This window comes from Crassostrea angulata, chromosome 1 (assembly GCF_025612915.1).
Source record: "Crassostrea angulata isolate pt1a10 chromosome 1, ASM2561291v2, whole genome shotgun sequence".
Lineage (NCBI taxonomy): Eukaryota > Metazoa > Mollusca > Bivalvia > Ostreida > Ostreidae > Magallana > Magallana angulata.
In genome coordinates this window covers 55,786,582-55,810,830 of record NC_069111.1, presented here as the reverse complement: position 1 = coordinate 55,810,830, position 24,249 = coordinate 55,786,582, and the positions used below count along the sequence as shown (strand labels likewise).

The 24,249-nt window shown below is 36.7% G+C and overlaps 3 protein-coding genes and 1 pseudogene across 3 annotated transcripts; 2 read left to right on the top strand and 2 right to left on the bottom strand.

Moving 5' to 3' along the window:
• The first annotated feature begins 6,940 nt into the window (after window positions 1-6,940).
• Window positions 6,941-10,171, top strand: LOC128174218 (uncharacterized). Its single transcript, XM_052839847.1, has 3 exons — window positions 6,941-7,020; window positions 7,263-7,447; window positions 9,456-10,171. The coding sequence occupies exons 1-3, from the start codon at window positions 6,941-6,943 to the stop codon at window positions 10,160-10,162; spliced, it is 972 nt and encodes a 323-aa protein (XP_052695807.1). The 3' UTR covers window positions 10,163-10,171.
• A 5,001-nt stretch (window positions 10,172-15,172) lies between these two features.
• On the bottom strand, window positions 15,173-15,829 carry LOC128193084 (uncharacterized). The gene has a single exon (XM_052866329.1). It carries the CDS (start codon window positions 15,827-15,829, stop codon window positions 15,173-15,175), a length of 657 nt encoding a protein of 218 aa, XP_052722289.1.
• Window positions 15,830-17,932: 2,103 nt separating this feature from the next.
• On the bottom strand, window positions 17,933-18,659 carry LOC128193076 (uncharacterized; annotated as a pseudogene).
• Window positions 18,660-21,700: 3,041 nt separating this feature from the next.
• LOC128191058 (uncharacterized) lies at window positions 21,701-23,580 on the top strand. Its single transcript, XM_052863201.1, has 3 exons — window positions 21,701-21,844; window positions 22,155-22,351; window positions 22,833-23,580. Exons 1-3 carry the CDS (start codon window positions 21,765-21,767, stop codon window positions 23,537-23,539), a joined length of 984 nt encoding a protein of 327 aa, XP_052719161.1. The 5' UTR covers window positions 21,701-21,764; the 3' UTR covers window positions 23,540-23,580.
• Window positions 23,581-24,249: the final 669 nt, after the last annotated feature.

Genomic DNA, 24,249 nt, shown 5'->3' with positions numbered 1-24,249 from the left:
ACGCTACGCCACTGCAATTAAAAGTATATATCCAAATAGAAAAAAAATCAAATAACATGAAAATATAATTCTGGAATTACGTAGTGGAAATCCTCACATTGCGGTGATAGGAAAAAATAGAAAATAATGGAAGATAGGTCGTCTCTGACATTAACACCGCAGATTTTTTTTAAATATATAAAGTAGAAGTTAGACTCCGCCTTGCTTTCTAATGTTATTTAAATGTAAGAGATGTGAAAAATCTGTTAATCAAGTATTTCGCGGCTCTTTTTAATGGAAGATACTTTTTGTAGCTATGAAGTACAAATAGTTAAAAAATTCCAAATATTTTATCTACTTTATCTATTTGAATTGAGATTGAACATTTTCTTCTATCTTTTCAAAGAGTTCGTCTTTAAAGAAGATTATTGTAATTAAAAACAAGTGAAAAGCTGTCAATTTGACAGCAAACCGGGTTTTCTTTTATGTGAACTGTATCCATAATCCATGTCAACCCGTATCCAGTGAAAAGGAGTATCCTATATGCAACATTTTGCCAAAAAATGATTAAGTTCAAAAGCTAGTATTTTTTTCATAAATGATTAGAAATCAAAATCCTAGCAATATGCACACCTCTGATATATGTACAATTGATCTGCAAAAGAACAACTTCCTATTTTGAAAACTGTAGGAGGAGTTATCCGTACGATGAGGGTACCCTATATGCAATATTTTGCCAAAAAATGACTAAGTTTAAAAGCTGGTATTTTTGATAATTTATCGGAAATCAAAATTCTAGCAATATGCACACCTCTAATATAAGTACAATTGATCTGTAAAAGAACAACTTCCTATCTTGAGAACTGCAGGAGGAGTTATCCGAACAATGAGGGTACCATTTTGGCAGCCGCCCGCCATTTTCACCATTTTAATAACCGGATTTTTCCTTCGGAAAACCCGGTTAAAAATGATCAAAACCTTTTCTGTAAAGGGCTTCAACAATAAGATGCTGAAATGTTCAATCTAATTAAAATTAGAACTTCCATCCGCTCCCCGGTTTTCTATATGTCACGCGACATATAGAAAACCGGGGAGCTGATGGAAGTTCTAATTTTATTTAGATTGATGAAATGTTCTTATTACTGAGCACCAATGAACATGGGTTTTGTCGTTTTATAGGCGGATCCATAAAATAAGAATGTTCATTGAAGAAAGGGGCACCACTGTACGGTCTCTACTTATTGTTGACTGCACATGGCAATAAAGGCAAAGTATTTCCAACAGTGGGGAGAACAATTTGTCTGCCATGGAATTTCAACATTTAATACTTATCGTGCCAACATAATCCTTAATCCTAGTCAAAGTGAAAGAAGACACTTGATTAATTTTAAAGATTTTGACTTGCAACGGCGCTTTGGGAAAGAAATGAGGACGATATTCAATAACCTACCATCAGACAACTCAGCTAGATTTACACAATATCTTTTATTTTTAGTAACAACTCTATCTACTGTATAGAGAAATGGTACGTATGGCTTTGCAAATCAACCCAAAGCTTTTTTTTTAAATTGATGATATTTGCGTGAAGTAGTTTCAAAACATTTGTTTAGAAAATAGTTTTTTTTAATTTTTCGCGAGTGATTTCTTATCTTCTGATGCACATTGACACTACTTAATGCGTATGGTTATCGTATCAGGTAATCAAATATGTAGGTGTAGTGCTGCCATATATTTAGAGCATTGCAGTCAGCAATAAGGCCTAAAAGCCAGAAATCTGACTTATCCTGATAGTTAACAGTCGTGGCCTCGTAGATATGAAACGTTCCGGTTATTGACAGAAAAGCATATACCAACTAAAGCAATAGCCTTTGAAATCCTTCAACTATAAAGAAAAAATATTTATCGAAAGGTATATACTAGTACCGGGTACTAATCAAAGACAAATCAAAAATCTTTTTATTTACTACGTAACTTGTGCAATGCTTATACACACACACACACATATATATATGAATGAAAAAAATCACAACTCCTGATGATTGATAATGAAACTAGTTGAGTTTATTTAGGTGTTGTGATGTTTTTATATACTACTACGTGTGTGGATTCATACTATATGTTTTTGGAGAATATATATATCTTTAATCTGATGATCCGCACCTGGCAACAAGACGTGATCCGGCTCTTTGGATCCAGTTACTGTTATAATGATAATTGCATTAAATACTCTTGTCCATTTGAAATTTTCATTACAAAACTATCTTTTCAAAATCAACTATATGACGTTTACTAATAATTATAACAAAGCTATTTTGAAACGAACTCTTTTAAAGCACTCTATAATACAGATGTTATTTAATGCGAAGTACGTCATCAGTTTCAGAGATTGGTGATACGGAATCGGAAATCCACAGTGTGTTGATCCGGAATATTGGGTCACACTCTATAAAATCAACAGTACCAAGAAGGGAAAATTGATGGTAATATAATAAGATATTGTAACGATTTTATTTTATGAAATTAGGCGATACAGCCTTTGATGATTGTGCTTGTAGAGTCGCTAAGCAACCATGCTTTCAGAGATTGCCACATAACCGACGATAATGCATTGGTCTGCTGATTTCCTACAGGCTCACAAAGTTCAGAATCCGTCCGGTTAGAATATGTGATTTATAGTATACACTGTATACGTGTATCCTAAGTCCAAAGGACACGCCCCCCTCCCCTTTATCCAACAATACATTCACTCTAGAAAGCCACATACAGTACCGATCAGACCTAACCTAACCCAAACTAAACCCTGGGTTTACTTTCTGGGTTTAATCTGGGTTTACGAGAGTGGTCCCAGAGTAAACCCAGAGTAAACCCAAAGTAAACCCAGAGAGTATACCCCTGAAAGCAGATGCTGCTTGTATATTCGGAATATACAAGGGGCAGGAATTGCAGGCAGTTAGATGGTAAGATAAAATACAGGTCTGCTTCACAGTTCAGTGCGTACAGTTAACCCCAAAAGCAATCCCGAGTGAACCCAAAGTAAACCCCGAGTAAACCCCAAGTAAAACCTAAGTGGACCCAAATTTTCAAAAAGTAAACCCAGAAAGTAAAAAGTAGTTAGGGTTTACTCTGGTGTTAGGTTGGGTCTGATCGGTACTGCATGTATTGCCTAGCTCGTGCTCGGACCAATTACTGACGTAAATTGGTCTCGGCACCTATGTATTTCACAATCGTAAGAATGACGTCATCAAACTTAACGTCACGTATGCATTATCACAAAGTCTCATTCTGGAACGTTTGCTATGAATTCTGGGTCAACGTAGCATAACAAAATGTTAAGATTTCCAGTCAAAGATATCAATACAAAATTGCAAAATACTGAATTACTGAAGAGAGTTGATTTTATTGATAATTTTAATTGATAATTATTCAATTTTAAAATCAACGATATGTAATTTCATGTAGCTTCTTAGGTGTATTGGAATAATACACTCTTTGTAACATAAACTATTGGACCTTTCCAACAAGAATTCAGAGCTATAAACGAAAACCCCCAGATGACTCATTTTGTGTAATAATAAAAGATTCGAGTTCACAAAAACTCTACGATGCAAAACTGTATTCACGCCATTTTCAACAAACAAATAATAATAATGTTTAGCCTTTACTAGTCGTTGTCCTTTCTTTAGATTGGATTGCCTGCTCTTGATTCTAATCGATACCACTATAGAAGAGTCAATCAAATTTTGTGTAGCAATACAGATGGCTACAAAAAAAATCTACATTGCTCGTATGATTTAAAATCTGACTGTTTTTAAAGTACCATGAACACGTTTTCCTGACAAACAATGCTTCTGAATACATTTTATCGAATTTATTAAATATTTTTACGTACTTAGTCTTTCTCAGCGGTGATGATTTGTGCTAGGCTCCAAACATTGTTTTACGTCCATTTTGCCAAAGTTATTGCACAGGAGAGTTGACTAAAATCAGCTCCCAAATATTAACATACATGTAAATAATAGAGGATTTTTTTTAATAGAATTAATTTGAGTGTCCTCCAACAATGACCTTCTACCCCAAGCAAAACGTAGTCTGTTAGTCTGTCCGTTCATCTCATTCCGGCACTATGGGGGTTTAACAGGTTCATCAGTCATCCAGAGATAAGCATCAACCAACCAGGATTACCATCACGATTTTCTTTCGAATGCACATCTCAAATCCAAGTTTAATCAAAGACTGTTTAAGAAACAAGGAAAAATTGTAGGTGGTACACATAATTATGTTCATCATTTAATTCAGACCGGCATAGAACGGATAGAATGTTGATTGGTTACCATTCTTATGATTGATATCAACAAACGTACCAAGACATCAGTTGCCAAGCAGTCGTAGGTTCCGTCTTTGTTGACATCGATACCATGAAATTAAATAGCGAATATCTCAGAATAGACGTCCGTAATCACCGTACATGTACAGTCACTTTACCGCACAAGTAGTATTTAATAGACGTCCGTAATCACCGTACATGTACAGTCACTTTACCGCACAAGTAGTATTTAATAGACGTCCGTAATCACCGTACATGTACAGTCACTTTACCGCACAAGTAGTATTTAATAGACGTCCGTAATCACCGTACATGTACAGTCACTTTACCGCACAAGTAGTATTTAATATAGGTCCGTAATCACCGTACATGTACTTTCACTTTACCGCACAAGTAGTATTTAATAGACGTCCGTAATCACCGTACATGTACAGTCACTTTACCGCACAAGTAGTATTTAATAGACGTCCGTAATCACCGTACATGTACAGTCACTTTACCGCACAAGTAGTATTTAATAGACGTCCGTAATCACCGTACATGTACAGTCACTTTACCGCACAAGTAGTATTTAATATAGGTCCGTAATCACCGTACATGTACAGTTACTTTACCGCACAAGAAGTATTTAATATAGGTCCGTAATCACCGTACATGTACAGTCACTTTACCGCACAAGTTGTATTTAATAGACGTCCGTAATCACCGTACATGTACAGTCACTTTACCGCACAAGTAGTATTTAATAGACGTCCGTAATCACCGTACATGTACAGTCACTTTACCGCACAAGTAGTATTAAAATCCTATAAGAGAGAAATTGTTTTTTTTCAATGTGCATTTTGACAGCTGAAATTCTTGAAGAATATTCACTATCTCCTGGATATCTATTCAAGTCCCATGGTACTGACAGCTGAAAGCTAAACCTAACATAATATCATTTAGCCCATTGCCATCCATATAAACTCAATGTGTACAGGCAAAAAAAAAATAATAACAATTTTTGAAATTAAAAAAAGGATGCTGATTTGATTATATCCATATGTTTAATCGTATATCAAAATCTTTTTAAACTCCATTACGTTGATTATATTGTCAAATATCATGGTCAGCAATCTTTATTCCAATGGCAATGTGCTCTTGGCAGAAATTGCGTGAGATTAACTTTCGGCATATCTAGAGTTAATTGGTAAAGTATAAACAAGAAAAGAACTCGGCAGAGTCTCCAGCACCAAAAGCAAACAACAACGTGGCAAAGATCAATGCAACGTTTGTCATTGTGCAACATTTAATCCTTGCCAGCGTTTTAGATATTTTAATGTATGATAGACGGTATCTTTGCTTTTGGTTACAAGTGTCGAACTTTTGTCCTGTGTAGCAACTGATGGACTTACCCGGATTTTTCTTTATAAGATTCATCAATTTTACATCTGCATTAAGGAGACAGAAGATATTTGTAATATTTCTCTGATTGTATTTCAATGATAATGATGATAATATGAAATTGAACCATTCTTGTTGGAAATATAGGTGCGTTAGTTAAATGCCAAATTATGAAAACATATACTATTTGTTTCGTTTATAACGATGGATGCTATCAAAATCTTTTGCTTTTTTATTCGACCTCTGCATAATAAATTCTCACAGTGTCTGAACGATAACAATGGAATACACTAATATATCTATGTCTTCTATTTCAATGTTGATTTGACCTGATTGTATTATATAAAACAGAAACATAATATATCACCTGGTATATCTTTTTTTTGTCGACTGCATCGTACTGCCAGTATTCATATCTAATTATCGACTTCTAGATTTCATTTCAAAATTCCAAGTGGTTTGCAAGTTGAGATTACAACTTTTTGATCCGCTATTTATCAGAACTAATACTTATATCGCTTTATTCCGTTACCTACATATGAGATGACCTGGCCTGCCAATTGTTGAATAATTATTTTACCCTAAAACGTTCTACTTTTCTCACTTGAACAGCAAGTGAACGGTGAGCTCACGCCGAGCAAGCGGTGAGCACACTCTAAGCAAACGATGAGAGCACACTGAACGGAATTTGGTAATCGCTTATGAACGGTGAACGGTGAGCAAACGCAGAGCGCAAACGGAGCGCCAACGCAAGTGAAATGAGTACGGTGAACGCATGGTGAACGATATGTAAACGCTATTTGGATGCAAAATGAACGATTTATTCCAAGAGCCTTGGGGCTTTTTCTGAACGCTTGTAAATGCACGGTGAGCGCTTTGTGAACGATAAGCGCAAACGGAGTGGAGCAAAGAACTCAAATGAACACATGGTGAACAACTGTGAGCGCATGGTGGGCGCACGGTGAACGTACGAAAAATGGGAGTTAGAACGTTTCAGGAACTGTGTTCGTCATATACTTGAGGCCGTGAATGTTCCGGTCATGTGTATTAAAAAACTAGAAAGATACATGTTACTACGAAACGTCTTTTTATAAAAATTTCATTGATTGCAGTCAGGCATTATATATATATATATATATATATATATCCGTCATGCGCATTATACATATCATGCGCATTGTACATGTATGTCAATTATCTCTAACTTGCATATATATGAAGAAAGCGTCGTATTGAACATTAGTTGTGAAAATAATGGCTCTCCGACCATGGACTTTGCGTTTCCAAAACTGTCTTCCTTTCTCTCAAAAATGGATATATAGATCGGTTCGAAGGTAGAAATTGTTGTTGGTACATGATTCCCAAGAAATCGTTTTATTTTACCGTTTCGTCGGACCAGTAGCTGCTTATTATGTTTCTTAAACCATTTAAGAATTTTTGCTAAAAATCTAGAAGTTTGTAAAAAAAAAAGAAAAGAACTCCCAAAGGTTGTAAAATGATATTTAATAAAGGGATAAGTATCATGAGGTTTTTTCTGTAATTCATTTTTATTTTTTATTCTTTTCCCTGGCTTTAGTTTGAGCGAGCATACTAAGAACATCCGTTACGAGATCCGGCCCCTGAAGCGCGCCGACCTGCCTAGTTTGCACGCCCTCTTGGCCGAGAATAAGTGGAATATGGAGATGTCGTACCTGGAGTGTGTCTTCAACACCGACCCCTCAGGACTGACGGTCGTCGTCAAGGACAACGGAGAGCTCATAGGTCAGAACCATTAAAACCAGTGATAAAGAACTATCTGGTATTATATACTAGGATATGAAAAACAATGTTTAACATTAACTGTGATATTATGATTGTTTGCCACGTTAACTTTTAGACATTTAAGGCCCGAATAGACTCTTAGGGGATATCATCACGCAGAGTGCTGCTATCGTGAACATGTGTAAAGATCACATGTATCGTCACTCGGGGAGTGACCGCCCTTCTTACAAACCTTACATCTGGACGAGTTATGGCAGTCTCTTATATAGTGGGTAGCCTCTCAGAAGTAAGTAAAAAGTGGGGTGCGTTTGTTTGAAGTTTGGCTGTAGTGGTATATGAAAGACTGAAACCCTGCGCATTTGCATTTACGGGGTAGAAATTTGACATCCGAAAGAGCGCTAACATAGATGAAGCCGTTATTCCAGTCATTTTTCTTGCTTTTTGGTTCCCGAATATTTTCATTCTTTAAGTCACTGGTGAAATTTAGACCAAACTGTTTTAGCATTTTCATGATTTCTTTATCATCTACCAACAGAGGGACCCATTTGACCATAATTATGAGAACCTGCTCAGATGGTTCATTAGTACCTGCGAAGAAGGGACTTATGTCATATACACTAATCTGCCTGTTTCTGATATCAAAGCCTGAGGGAGTTTTGACTTGCTTTTGGACGATTTGACAGAGACCCGCCATAGGACCTCTGTCTTTTTGAACGCATTGAATAAGGAATAAAGAATCATTTTTTGAGTATTATGAGGTGATAATTTCGGTCGGGGCGTGATCAAATCCAATAAAGCCGGAAGGGCTTTATGATAGATTTGATCACGCCCCGACCAAAATTATCACCTCATAATATTCAAAGAATGATTCCTTATTACTTATATTTATATAGTTTTAAGCCATCGTACGATTAAATATTTAAATATAAGTAAGCAAACCCCGCTGGCGCCTCGATTTGGCGTCATTTGTATTATGGGTTATATAGTTAAAAAATCGATACGTAGTGTTATCACAGGCAAAGACACTGGAAAATGTAAATATATATCGTTCACAACTTTGCTTGTTGCCACAGAGAGTTCCTAATCAGAAATACGATTAGCGCCTATTGTTTTAATCCCATGGATTTTTGTCATTAAAATTGATGGGTTTCTGAATTTTTCCCGTAAGGTAAGAGAAATTCACTCAGAACACACGCGGTAAGGTGCAGTTCACTTCTAAACGATGCATTGAATACAAAACACCATGTTGTACACAGATTAAAAGACCCGGTCTAAATAAATCGTAAGGTGAATGAAAAGGATGATTCAAAGAAAAACTTTATATACAAACACACTATATACAAAATTAGCGATGGAGATTCAGCCAAAAAAGTATTTAAATTCCTTAAAATCTGCCAAAAACACGGAGCGTGGAACGAACACGTCCACGCGGCTTAACGTCACGTGACTCTTTGTAGCTTTTACCCAGTCCCATCCTATTCTTGTCAACTTTATGATGACAGAACTTTATCGTTTAAGATCACTGTCTCCAATAATATTTTGTTGTTTGATCTCACATTTATATGCATAATAGCAATAGGAAAACAACAAGACAGTACGAGGATAAATCATATAGATTACCCCTGTTCAATAGTAATAAAATGTAACAGTCCTACTTTTAGCTCTCCAGGAGGTTGATAAGTGTAAATGTTTTAGTATAAACATCTGAAGTATGTTGAACATAGTTTTCATACACTAAATTATTCCTGGTATATTTTTTACTCAAATCATCAAAGGTTTACTTTCTTTAAAATATCTAATGAAGCTTTTAGGCAGACAAACTGTCAGCGCTTTGCCTAAGGACTAAATTACGGTTAATCAAATACAGATAACTGCATTTCTAGATTGATCCAGTTTTTTTTAAATTCTTCAAAATCTTGATACGTGCAGTTGAATGTCTTAAACTCATACAAATAATACTATATTTGAAAATAACATTTGGCTGTATAGTGCCTATTCATTTATCCAGGTCATATCGGACTCCTTGCTCACGGCGACACCATAGTGGGTGGCGGATTGACCATCATAAAGGACGGGTATCGTCATTTAGGGATTGGAAAACATTTGTTTCAGGAACAAATGAAAGCGAAGGGAGATCGGAATGGTTTCGGGAATATTTTAACCAATCGGATTTCGTTCTACGCCCCGTTCGGCTTAACTATCATGTCACACATCTTCCATTTCAACCAAGGACCTGTCGACCCAGAATTCATAGCAGACGTCCCAGAGGGAGACTTCGAGGTCGTCAGCGCACGTGACATTAAGTTTGATGACGTTATTGCTTACGATTCTGAAATCCATACGGTACCAAGACCAGTTTACATCAGTAATTGGGCCGAGCACCAGCTAGCCAACACTTACGTGGCCTTAAAGAGTGGACGTGTTGTTGGGTACGGAGTGGTACGTCCGTCTGATGTAGGATACAAGATGCATCCGCTCTATGCGGATGATCCCAAGATTGCCAAAGCTCTGTTCTGCAGACTCGCCTCGCATATTCCAACCGGACAGGTTATGAACTTTTCTCAGCCTATAGGAAATGAGCAGGCCAATGCATTTGTAGTTGGTAACAAACTAACGTCGTACATCTCCATGACAAGAGTTTACGGCAAGTGGAACATACCGGTGGACATACAGAGGGTGTATTCAGTTTCCACAACGGAGTTTTGCATCATTTAGAGATAACACAACCAGTGTTTTAAAAGATTATATAACTAATAATAAATACTATTATAAAGAATAAAGTTTGTTGATAGGTGTTTAATAACAACATTTAACACATACATATCAATGTTTTTTCTACACCTTTACCTGAAAACAGACATAACGAAAGTTAAACCGATAAAAGGTTTTATTGTTATCAACTTCCCGGACACGACTTTCCACAAAGTCTTCACTCAGACAAATGAAGTATAATTAAATGCACCTTTTCATGCATTATCAATACATGAGGTTATAGGGAATTTCCACTTTATCTTCCATCATAGTACTTTTAGAATGTTTCCTACCTCTTTTTTGTACATTTTGCCGGCGAATAAAATGTGTTTTAGATTCAATGCAAACAGATTCTTTACAAAGTAAACTCTTCAAAGCACTCTCTTTAAAGCATATCAGGATTGGAATCAAGTACTTTACTAAATGTAAAAAAAAATGTTTTCAAAAAGTTTTAGTTCTATTTGGTTGCAGCTGAATGAAAAAATTGTATTGTATATAATTGTCATTTATATGTACAATAACACCATCATAACACCACGAGGGAAGCAATACATGTTCCCTGATAGTCAATAAACAGAACGTTTTATTATACATTCATGTTTAATACTGAAATCTGATTGGTTTAGACGCAATTAATAATCCGTTCTATTACCCACAGCGTTATCAACGCACTTGGCAATGGGTAACATTATATAAATAGTGCCTGTTTAAGAGGGTAACAGTTGGTTGACAATGGTTTTCGAGGGGTGTCAAAAAAACAATTTATTTTGTTATACTGAGTGTATTAATTTTAAAGAAAACGTCACTGCTTCTAGATAGGAATAACGTGAATTCTAAGGCGAACCGTACGCGCATGATTTTCGGTTAATTCTTCCTACTGCCCCTTTAAGATGTCTGGCACAGAGAAGTTCAATGTAGTAAGACCTGTTGTTTCATTTGAGAACTCTCTATAGGCAAAAAGTACATATGGTAAATGAACATCCCATTTTAATGGCTCTACAACTGCATAGTTTTTCCTTTCGCTTTTGGCGTTCTCCCTTTGACGCTCGACCCTTTCGCGATAAACTCGAACTTTCATTTCGGAACCTGCGACATTGTGGAATTTTATGCATGGAAACATACAAAAAATGAAATGTTAAAGTAAAAACTTCAAAAATGCAAAAAGAAACCTTTGATTTATACAAGCTCAGATGCATCCTACCGCTGTCACCATTTGGGGAATATGTGGTTATACATCCCCGGAAGTTTACAAAAAACTAAAAAAAAACAAATATTATTTTTTAGCAAAATACTTAATAACAAATTAAATAAGAATAAAGCAGAAAGTTAGAAAAAATATACAAACAAAAGAAATATTTAAATAGAGTTAATGGTTTTATTTATTCGGCCTCTGCACATCAACGTCTGGAAATAGTGTTTAATGAACTTACAATGTTCAAGTTTGGTTATATATATTGCACGGAACAAGTTATACTAACGGGCTGCATGTTTCCTCCTAAGTTTCCATATGGAATGGTCAACTCCTGGTTCAGGCATCAGAAAAGTGTTTCAACAGAACTGAATATTCATTTAATTTCAAAATGCGCAACATGAATTATCAAGTATTAAACGTTAACAATGAAGATGGTTTTTATAAATACTTTGAATAATGAAAATGTTCTACGAGGGTCACCGCAATGTAAACAAGAGGCCCATGGGCCACATCGCTCACCTGAACAGCAGTTCGTTGGAACATTACATTTCGTAGCATATGCTTTTTCTATTTTAAACATTGAACCCCTTTCTGGGGACCCAGTTATGGTCCGAGGTTTATGGTTGGCTTGAACAACATAAATAGTAACATAGGAATGAAAATGTGTAGCACTGCGGTGGGACCGCACGTACACAACCTGAAAAACTGAACGTAGAAGAGTTCCACTTCAAGAGGAATAACTCTCAGACTGTACAGAACATCAAGAAAGATAACTCTTGGTTCCACTACATGAGAGTTTACACAATTTGAGGATCCTTGCATAGTAATCTCACAAACTGTAGCATTATAGTTCTCGAGAAAAACTTTTTAAAAACATTTTCAATATATCTTTCTATGTTAAACTTTGTACCCCTCTTGGGGCCACAGTATTAGTCCAGTGCTAAAGTTTTAATTATTTGGAATCTACATTATTTAAGGATGCTTGCATAGTTATCTCACAAGCTGAAGCATTATAGTTCCCACAATATATACAACCTTTTGTGTATGTATTGGCATTTTTGGTGAAGTGGTTCTTGAGAAGAAAATTTTTAAACATTTTTCATATGTAGTTCTATGTTAAACTTTGAACCCCGCCTGGGGCCCCAGTTTTGATCCGAGGGTCACGATATTTACAATTTAGAATCTTCACTATATATACAAGCTTTTGTGTAAATATTGGCATTTCTGGTGCAGTGGTTCTTGAAAAGAAGATTTTTTAAACATTTTCCTATGTATTTCTATGTTAAACTTTGAACCCCGCCTGGGGCCCCAGTTTTGGTCCGAGGGTCACGATTTTTACAATTTAGAATCTTCACTATATATACAAGCTTTTGTGTAAATATTGGCATTTCTGGTGCAGTGGTTCTTGAGAAGAAGATTTTTAAAGGCATGCACCCTATACTTACTGTTTCTCAATTATCTCCCTTTTGAAAAGGGCTGTGCCCTTTATTTTAACAATTTATAATCCCCTTTCCATAAGGATGCTTTGTACCAAATTTGGTTAAATTTGACCCAGTGGTTTTTGAGAAGAAGTTGAAAATGTGAAAAGTTTACAGACGGACGGACAGACAGACGGACGGACGGACGGACGACGGACAACGGGTGATCAGAAAAGCTCACTTGAACCTTCGGTTCAGGTGAGCTAAAATTGAATAAACTGGATTTATATATGCGTCGTAAGGGCCGCCATAGATTGCTCATACACAACTCTCACTAACATTTTCGGAATCTCAGACACCCGACAGCGGTCTTCTGAATGCGGACCTTTTAGTTGAGGGGACATGTTAAGACGAAAATTGAAGAATATATAAGTGTTAACGATCTTATGCTTTTATTAATTGACTAAGGGTACGTTTAATTAATTTTGTGTGTGTTTTTTAATACGAATAAGCATGTTGATTTTTCTCAACTATGATATTTTTAAAGATTAATTTCAATTAATTTAAGGTACACGTATTTCTTATGTACACGTATAATATTTTTTATTATAATTTATTGTAATTTCAAGATATTCCAAGTGATACTTGACGATATATTTGACCTAAATGTTATCAATGTTTAAAAATATCGCAAAATTATTTATACGTATAACAAGTGTACTGAAACCCACTCAAGCCTTTGAGTTTGTAGATGTTCAGTTTTATTCATAGTATGTTTTCCTACAGCATGTAGTACGCTTTTAGTAAAAAGCTGAAAAAATAAAAATAAATTTACAATACTGAAAATACTGACATTTGACAGTACTGACTCTATGAATACACTGATTGAAAAAATAGACTGACTGAATTCTTTCAATGTAAATAAAGTAAAATATAGACACAAGAAAAGCAATTAGCTCAATACTAATTAAATGTTTGACAATATTTTTTCACATTGAAAAAACCAAACAAATCTATTGAAAATAAGCAAAACTATATTTCTCACAATTGGACACAATATATTATGATATCAATAAGTATACATGTAAATAATTCACAATATTTTAGTAAATTTACTTAATAAACATGAGACCTATAATTTCACGCACGGATGATTTTGGCGCCAATAAGTGAACTATTCTTTGTTGACATTACAACATCATTATATCAATAAACACTGAACATATGGTTTATTTTATATAAATAATAAACAAATACAAGTACTAACAGCGTGGGGCTATAAGTTTCTTGAAAGGAATGTGTACTCTTGTACAAACTGATATTACGGTAACTCTACCGAAGTTGTGTACTGCACGGCTCAGTGCAAAAATCTCTAATGACAAGAGAGTAGAAGAAAAGGGGAATAACTCACTCAAGGAGATTAATTCGTACGTAGAATATTCCTGAAAACACCACACTCCCCACCTAATATCATCCTGATATTACAAGTATGAAAAATGTTAAATATTAAAAATACTTAACATATACTAGTAAGATTAATTACACATGTAAATTCACCAACGTTCTATTGGTAATTATAATAACAGTAAGTCAGTTCATTGTACGCAACAAGTATAGTTACGACCTAATCAATTAATAATACAAGTTCTGTAATGGGTCTCACAAAAGTCACACGTTTCCCATCTCTGATGATGCGAATCTCCATCGTCCTGACTTTACCATCATTCTGACTTAGGAAAACTCTTGTAACGAGACCAAGAGGCCACTGTCCGCGATGAACCGTCGGATCGCGCATGAGAACGACATCACCAGTCTTCAGATCTTGTTGGTTGTTCTACCATTTACGACGGACTTGTAAGTTCTGCAAGTATTCATCTCGCCATCGCTTCCAAAACATGTTGGAGAGATTCTGGACTTGTTTCCACTGAGATACGTACATGTTTTTAATGTTATGAAAGTCAACACGCATCAAGTCAACACTGAAGTCCTTCTGTATTAACAACATCATTGGACTAATAATCACTGGATTTTCGGGATCTGTAGAAATAGGACATATCGGTCTAGAGTTCATGATTGCGGTAACTTCGCACATAAATGTACACAACACTTCATGAGTAGGTTCCTTGGTTTTAGTGTTGAGTAGAAGAGCGTCAAGAATCTTCCTTGCAATCCCGCTCATTCTTTCCCATGATTCGGCCATATGTGACGCATGGGGAGGATTAAAGGTCCATTTGTAGACAGAAATTTCTTTACTGGTCCAGACTCTACATAAATCACATCAACATTAATGTGATCTAATGCTCCTGCGAAGTTCGTTCCACGATCTGATCGAAAATCCTTTACGGCTCCTCGTATGGATATGAATCATGCAAGGGCATTTATAAATGTTGAACTGCTTAGCTCCTCTATGACCGCAATATGGATTGCCCTAGATGTGAGACAGCTGAAGAGTACGGCCCATCTCTTCGAATGTGCTAATCCTCCTCGTGTTCTGCGTGCTACAATGTTCCAGGGACCAAAAACGTCGACGCCTACAATAGTAAACGGAGGTGACGGAACAACTCTGTCTGCTGGCAGGTCAGTCATGATTTGTTGAGAGGAAGGTCTACGTAGTTTCCTACAAATCACACACTTATGTAACACAGAATTGATAATCTTTAAGGCTCCTATAATCCAGAAACCATGAGATCGTAGGGCAGCTTCTGTGAACACTCTACCTTGGTGTTGTACCCTCTCATGATAATGTCTGACTAGTAAAATGGCAGCATGTGATTTCCTGTCAATGATGATCGGTTGTTTTTGGGTTATGGGTAACGGAGATTGACTAAGACACCCACCGACGTTTGCGTTTTCTACCGTTTTCTGTGAACCATACATCGCTACAGCTGGGGATGGTGTGTTTCCAAACACATGGACTTTCATACGGTACTCGATGAGTTCCTCGTTTGGATCGCTGTTGCGGTACCAGAAAAATCTTAGAAAGTCACGATGATCTTCTGTCACTATTAATCTGTAAAACATCTGTTCAATATCGGCTATAATTCATACTGCATCTTTACGAAAGCGCAATAATACACCAGTTAGGTCATTCACAAATTTTGGTTCACTCAATAAGACACTATTTTATGAAACTCCCTGAAATTTCACAGAAGAATCAAAGACACCACGAATTTTGTCTGGCTTTTTGGGATTGTAAACACCAAACAATGGTAAGTACCAACACTCTTTTTTGGGGTCTAATGTTGGAGCGATTTCCATGGCGTCACTTTCGATGAGGTTCTTCATGAATGTCACAAGATGCTCTTTCTTTGTAGGATTTTTCTGTAAATTGGCATGCAGCATTTGAGCACGTTTTAATGCTTGACATCTGTTGTTTGGTAGTGACTGTCGTGGATTTCTAAATGGGAGGGGCGCTTTCCATCGTCCATCTTGATCTTTCGGAAAGGATTTATCCATTAATTCCATGAATTCACGATCGTCGAGTGATAGTCCAGTCTCATTATCATCTGTCTAAACATGAAATATGTTGCTCTGAATTTCGAATTCTGAATTCGAAATTTAGAGCAACATATTTCATGTTCAGACGTCGATGTTGTTTTTTAACTGAAACACATTGGAACATGGTTTAAAAATGGTTTCACGATGGCTGTCAATTATGGTAGTCTTGTATGTTGTAATGTTTGGTTTGTGGAATCTTTCTAAACAAACATCCCCGACCACGACCCATCCAAGGTTCAACTGTTGTGCAAAGGGTGCATCTCGAGCTCCAATACGTTGATCCTTGACATGATGTGCTTCTGCTAAATATCGTCCGATAAGTAACAGTATCTGTGCATCTAGATTAAGTGCAGGAATCGGTATGTCACGCAGATGTGGTTGATGGCGTATGACATCTGGTGTGGAAATTCACTTCGATCGTCAGGAATGTCATTACAGTCAGTTACCATCGGAAGTTCCGTGGTTACGGATCCGTCGATGGATCACACAAAGAAGCCTGAAGTTCTGCGTCCACTCATCTGTTGACGTCCAGCACACGAAGTCAGTGTAAATTGGTGAGTCACTGATTTGATTTTATGCATGTAGTCAAAAGGTTATGATCTTGCAAGTGTGCAATTACTTTGATCATCGATTATAGCATACAAGGTCAAAGTTCGGTTTGGATCACTCTCATGATTAACGTTAACAAGAACAGTCTTTGCACATGATCGTCCTGAAAAGTTGTCACCAAAAACGGCAGTACACTTGTTGTTGATATCGTGTCTCCTGTTGTCAAATCTTACAGAGGCTCCAAGTGGCTCCCCACCGTCAAGTCTTGGAGTGGTTCCTTGATGAGTTTGATGGTACTTGGACGTAGTATGCATAGCTGTGTTGTGTCTTTCACTACCACATTCTAAGCATTTCACATTAGCATCACAAGTTTTATACACATGAGCTCTGGACTCGCAGCATTTGTTACAAAAGTTGTTGTCACGTAATATTTGTTTTCTTTCTCTCAGTGGTTTCTTTCTGAAGTTTCTGCACTGGTTGAGTGTGTGTGGAGCGTTATGTAATGGACAGTTTGGTGATGCTGTAAATTCAGTTTTCTTGACATTCACTTTTCTGTTTTTTCGGTTTGGTTTCCAGATATCGTATTTTTCACACGAAAGACTTGGGTCATTCAAAGTAGTTGCTGCTTCACTGACGAAATCGTACAGAACATGAAATGGGGGAAATGGAACATCGTTATTTTGTTAAATTTACTAGCTCTGGTGACCCATTTGGATTGCTCGGTAATTTGGCAACAATTGGTTTGACTCCTACTGATGTATCAAAGTAGCTCAGTAAGTCATGATACTTTGCATTTCCCTTTAAACACATACTTTCTGACAATAGATCAGAAAGTTCATACAGTTTTCTAACATCACTGTCTGTAATTTTTGGAAATTTGTTTAATCTGGTTTTTGGAAATTTGTTTAATCTGGTTTTCAGAAATGTTTCCACCATTTCCGGCGATCCAAATCGTTCATCTAATCTTGACCATAATTTCTTCACATCCTCGAGTGGATTGTGTAGAGTTGATGTTCTTATGCTTTTTGCATGATTTGTGGATGTTGGTCCTAACCATCGGATCAAGAGATCGAGTTCTTATGGTGGAGAGAGTTCTAAGTCTTGAGACACAGATTTGAAACTACTTTTCCAGGTTTGATAATGTTCTGGCTTGTCGTCAAAAGATGTTATCCTTGACAACATGAGATCTTTCTTCAAGATATAATAAGCGAGCTGTGAAAATGTGAGCTCTCACTAGTAGGTTCATGATTTTCTGTTGACACATGGTGTTGTTCACTATCATCAGGAAGTTCAGTAACAGTTTTCCGATGAACATTAGGTTGTTGAGGAAACATTTCACCTTGTGATTTTTCTGTAGTTGTTGTAGGTATAACGGTTTCTTGATTTCTTGGTTCATAGTCTTTTATTGTTTCGTTGTTGTACTTGAAGACATCATCAATGTAAATTCTTGTTTTTCTTAATTGTTTTCTCTGTCGAATCTATTGTGTCTAAATCTATGTCATTGACTGTCTATCTCATCGAATTCCACCATAGCTTGTAGTTCAGCGTCAACAATTGTTTTTTTTTCTTTTTGAGCACATAAGAGTTCAAAATCTGTTTCCAAATCAACTGATTTTCTTGTTACTTCAGCTCTTCTCTTCTGTTCTTCTTCCTCGAGTTAGGATTTTGGTCTTTTGAGTTCAATTTCTTTCTCTGTGAATTCCAATTTTGCTTTCAGAGCTTCTACTTTTGCACGTTGTCTCAGGATTACGGTCGAATTCGAATAATGTGATTGTACAAATTGTAATTCGTCCGAACAAATCATAATTCGTCCGAACAAATCGTAATTTGTCCGAATAAATCGTAATTTGTCCGAACAAATAATTTCTTCGTCCGAACAAATAGCTATTTCGTCAAAACAAATCCTAATTCGTCCGAACAAATCCTATTTCGTCCGAACAAATATGATTTTTTTTCATCTGGCCCTTCAACGCTGCCGTACACGAGTGTTCATGCTGGCATGAAGAAAGCTATAAATAGCATTGCAGAAAAAAGTTTTTAACCCCATAACCCATCAATATGAAATGTTTGCTATAAATCATGGCCCATTTCAAAGCAATGTAATAACTTTTATATATTTTCATCTACCGTGAATCATTTCATCAGCCATCCACAAAAATTAATAAAAGTATGTAAATAACTGTAAACCGACTTTTATTCGCGTGCAAGAACTGTTTGCCAAGTTCGCCAGAGCTTCCTAATTGCGAATTAATCTAGCCGCGAGCTAGTATAGTACACAAAGGTCTCCAGCATATGGTAATGCAGACAGTCTACATCCTGATCGCAAAAACCAGTGGCCCTAAACCAGTTTCTCTGCGGTAAATTGCAAAATGCATTTGTTGTACACTCAAGAACGAAACAATCTTTATACAGGACTGCTCCCAATCATTTGATAAGAAGCGTCATTGGCCAAAAAGAAGGGAAGATCACTGGTGGAAGATTCTACGGTTCGTCCAACAACCTTTCACAACAGCGATTATTCCCCTACTTAGCTTGTTTATACCATCCTAGAGCCATGTCAGCTTCAGGCACTCCATCCAACACCTCAGTCAACAACCGTGTTACCAAGGAACCATGGAAAGGATTGAAGATGCTGTTGTGGAATTCCTATACCGCTATTCAATCCATAAAGAGACAATTCCAAGCTAAAAACCAACAGTTGCATGAAAGAAATGAGTATATCTTACAGCAAAATGAGCAATTAAAAAGGACAGAAGCTGCTGCAAATAACTCAAACGAACAACATGAACACATTGAAGTAGTAAATGTTGACGATAAAAACTGCAGCCAGACATCCTCCTCATCCACCTCCACTGCCTCAACCTCTTCCAGCCACCCACAACACCAAGAAGAACCTATATTCCCAAAATCCCAGCCCCACAACTCCCAAAGTTTGATGGTAGAGGATAAGCAACGGAATGGTCATTTATGGCTTTTATCTCCTTTGCCAATATCCCTGCAGTGAGAGCCATCCATTTGCTACATTTTTACTTTACAGGGATTTCCTTACAATGGTTCACATTCTTGGATCCCGTAAAAAAAATTCCTTGGACATCTTTAAATGGGCCTTTTTTGATCGGTTCAAACCATCCTCTCCCATTAACAAAGACCTTCTGAGGATACAACAACAACCAGAAGAAGGTGTGAAGGAGTATTTATACAGAGTACGAAAATTGGCCACTGATTCCACCATGGAAGAGTTAGCAGTGACGAAGTTAGCCAAGGATGGATTCATCAAAGACTCTGAGAACTTGGACGAATAAGTTATTTGTTCGGACGAATTACGATTTTTCGGAAGAATTACGATTTATTTGGACATCTAAGATATTTGTTCGGACGAATTATGATTTGTTCGGACGTATTACGATTTGTTCGGACGAACATTCGTTTGGACGAATAAGTTATTTGTTCAGAAAATTACGATTTGTTCGGACGACTTAAGATTTGTTCGGACGAATAAGTTATTTGTTCGGACGAATCACGATTTGTTCGGACGAATAAGTTATTTGTTTTGACAAATTAGAATTTGTTTGGACGAATTATCTATTTTTTCGGACAAATAACTTATATTTTTACATAAAAACAGAATTTTTTATGGGTAATTTACAAGCCTATTTGATCTAGCAATAATGTAGATAATGAAGTGAGAGAGGGTCTGTGATCAAGCCACCCTGGGCACTTCCTCGAATGTCGTTTTTCCTTCAAATGATAGCACTTACAATGTAAATGTTTTACATGTACTAATATTTCAAGGATATTGGCACAGGGGCGGCAGAGGCGGTCGCCACCCCAATAATTTTGCCAAAAAATGAATTTAAACAGACTATATTGAAGTCTAATAACGGCGATCTGTAATCATTGGAGTGGCGATGTTACTGGCGATTTTTGTTTAATGGAGCCGCGAATTAGTGTTAACTTTTTTGTTTACACGGTTAGAAGTGGGGTATATATATACATGTTTCTGGCGTGTTATGACAATCAACAGGGCATTAATTACTTAGGTTCGACATTAAAGAAATACCGTTCTTTAGCATTGATGATCAATTACAAGTTTTAAGTTAGAAACAACTAATCTCATATATTTTATGAGCTATGAAAATAATCATCAACCGAACAAATCATAATTCGTCCGAACAAATAACTTATTCGTCCGCACAAACAACTTATTCGTCTGAACAAACAAGATTCATTTATTTTTTCATCTGGCCCTTCCACGCCGCAATACTTAAGAAAGCATTTTATTGTATAAATAAGTATGAAACAAAAAAAAAATGTTGGATGCATTGAAAATGACATTTGTCGCAAGGAGTAGATGTGCGGATAAAATAGAAACGTGCCTTGTTTGGCAATAAGATAGAAATGCTTATATTTATAACTGATGGTATTTGTCAAAAACAACGGGTGGCCACGTGATACCTAAAATATTGCAACCCTCAAACGATAAGCGTGCGATAATCATTGAGACGTCTTAAATAAATATTTACACAAAATTGAACGTTTACGCTATCGTATTGGTTCATATATATATATATATATATATATATATATATATATATATATATATATATATATATATATATATATATATATATATATATATATATATATATATATATATAAGGGAGCATATTTGCAAGTGTAAATAAAAAGTTTATTTCGCTTGAATTGCAATTCGTCATTTCAGTTTTTGCTTACAAGCGATTATTTTTCATCATTTCATCTTTTATCGTAATTCTGTATAATCTTTCATGTGAAAATTAACAGCCCTTACCGATAATGTGATACCGATTGCATAATTACTTATCTCTAACTTACTGATATATTGTACCCATGAGATAGTGTCTTGTTGACTAGAAAACTACTGAAAACTATGGCGCTCCGACCCTTTACATTGCGTTTCCAGAAATGCATTCTTTTCCCTCAAAAAAGGATAAATAGATCCATTCGCAGGTAAGTATCATGGTTACACGTATCCAAAAAAGGATAGATATATCCATTAATAAATCCATTCACAGGTAAGTGTTATGGTTACACGTTCCAAAATATCGTTTTACTGGCCGTTTACTAGATATGTAGCTTCGTACCGTTCCTTAACTATTCAAGTATCTAATATAAGGGAAACAAAGATTTTTACAAATCAAAGTAAAAATTTTCTTTTAAATTGTAATAAGCGTGCAAATATTATCTCATAAAGGGGTCTGTATCCTGAGGAAATATTTTTTCCAACACTTTTTAAATTTTATTTTTTGGCTGGTTCCAGTCTAAGTGACAGCACAGAAGACATCCGGTACGAGATCCGGTACGAGATCCGGCCCATGAAGCGCGCCGACCTGCCTAGTTTGTACGCCCTCCTGGCAGAGAATAAGTGGAACATGGAGATGTCGTACCTGGAGTGTGTCTTCAATACCGACCCCACGGGACTGGTGGTGGTCGTCAAGGACAACGGGGAGGTCATAGGTCAGTACCATAGAGACCGGTGATTACGGTTGTCATGTTTTAATTAAGAAATAAAAGGCAATGTTTTGATATTTCATTGGGATATAAGCCTGGTTGATTATTTGATGAGTTTCTTTAAGCCGTATGTGGGGTCTTCCCACATGATTTGATCATATACCAACCAATTAAGTCAATATATCTAAAAGGATTCTTTTGAATTCTCGTTTATGTTAATACATGTATAAATGAAAAATCATTGAAAAACTTGAACTTCATTGTGTTTTTATATAACGAACCACTGAAAATGTTCACTACAGATCAAAATGACGGTTTTGCTCTTCAGTCATTTCTTAAGAGATAAATTTGTAAAATAAATGTAGAGAAACTTATATTAACAAAACTGACAAGTGAGTTTAAATTGCAATAAAATTAGATACTAGTACTTGGGGTCCAGATATTTCCTCAGAATTTTTGTTGCATTTCGCTTATTTCCATTCAATAGGTCATAACGGGATCCTTGCTCACAGCGACACCATAGCGTCCTCTGGAATGAATGTCGTAAAGGACGAATACCGGAAGTTGGGGATCGGAAAACAGATGTTCCGGGACGTGATGAAAGTGATGGGAGACAGAAATGTCGGGGGGACTTCGCTATCTAACCGGATCACGTTTTACGCCCAGTTCGGCTGGACCATAAAGTCGTACACCTTCCATTATAACCAAGGACCTGTCAATCCAGAGTTTATAGCAGACGTTCCAGAGGGAGACTTCGAGATCGTCAGTGCACGTGACATTAAGTTTGATGACGTCATTGCATACGACTCCGAGATACATACGGTGCCGAGACCAGTCTACATCAGTAATTGGGCCGAGCACCAGCTAGCCAACACTTACGTGGCCTTAAAGAGTGGACGTGTTGTTGGGTACGGGGTGGTACGTCCGTCTGATGTAGGATACAAGATGTATCCGCTGTATGCTGATGATCCAAAGATTGCTAAAGCTCTGTTCTGTAGACTCGCCTCACACATTCCTGCCGGACATGATCTGATCTTCACTCAGCCTATAGACAATGACCAAGCAAATGCAATGGTCGCCGGCAACAAACTGACGTCCTATCTCTCCATGACAAGACTTTACAATAAGTGGAACATACCGGTGGATATAAAGAGAGTGTATTCAGTTTCCACAACGGAGTATGGAATCATTTAGTGACGACACATCTTGTAGTTTTTTTAATTGTGTAAAACATATATATATACTTAGTTATCATTACATAGATCACTGGCGTCGGAAGCAAATTGAAAGGGGGGGCTAGACTGATCCTCAGAAATATTGAGAGAAAAAAAACCTAATTCCAAAAATAATGAAAATCTTACTCCGGGTGGGGGAGGGGGGGGGGGGGAAACAGAGTATACCTATAGTTCCAATAAAAAAAAAAATCTTACCTACCAAATTCTCTTTTTTTTTCAAAATAACGAAATTCCTAATCCGGGGGGGGGGGGGGGGGGGGGGGGGGCTAGTATGCCTTTGATTTCAACTTCTTGATCTTTCAAACGTACATTACGGAACAATAATGTTTCCTGCGAAAAAAAAGGGGGGGGGGGCGACTGAACCCTCTATTCTGCTATGTGCCTAATGGTTAGGTCTAACTTAGCAAAAAAAGTGGGGGGGGGGGGGGGGGGGGGCTAAGCCGACGCCTATGTAGATTAAAGATTGCTTTAGGTGTACAGTAACCGCTGCTATAAGATATAACCACGTGATTGAAAATTGAAAATATTATTACAACAAATAGAAGATTCATGTTTACAACGGCTTGGACACTACTGAACCAGAAGTATTTAGATAAAATTAACATGCACTTGTTCATGCATAATCGATATTTATGGTTGTATGGGAATATCCTATTGCTCTTCCATGAT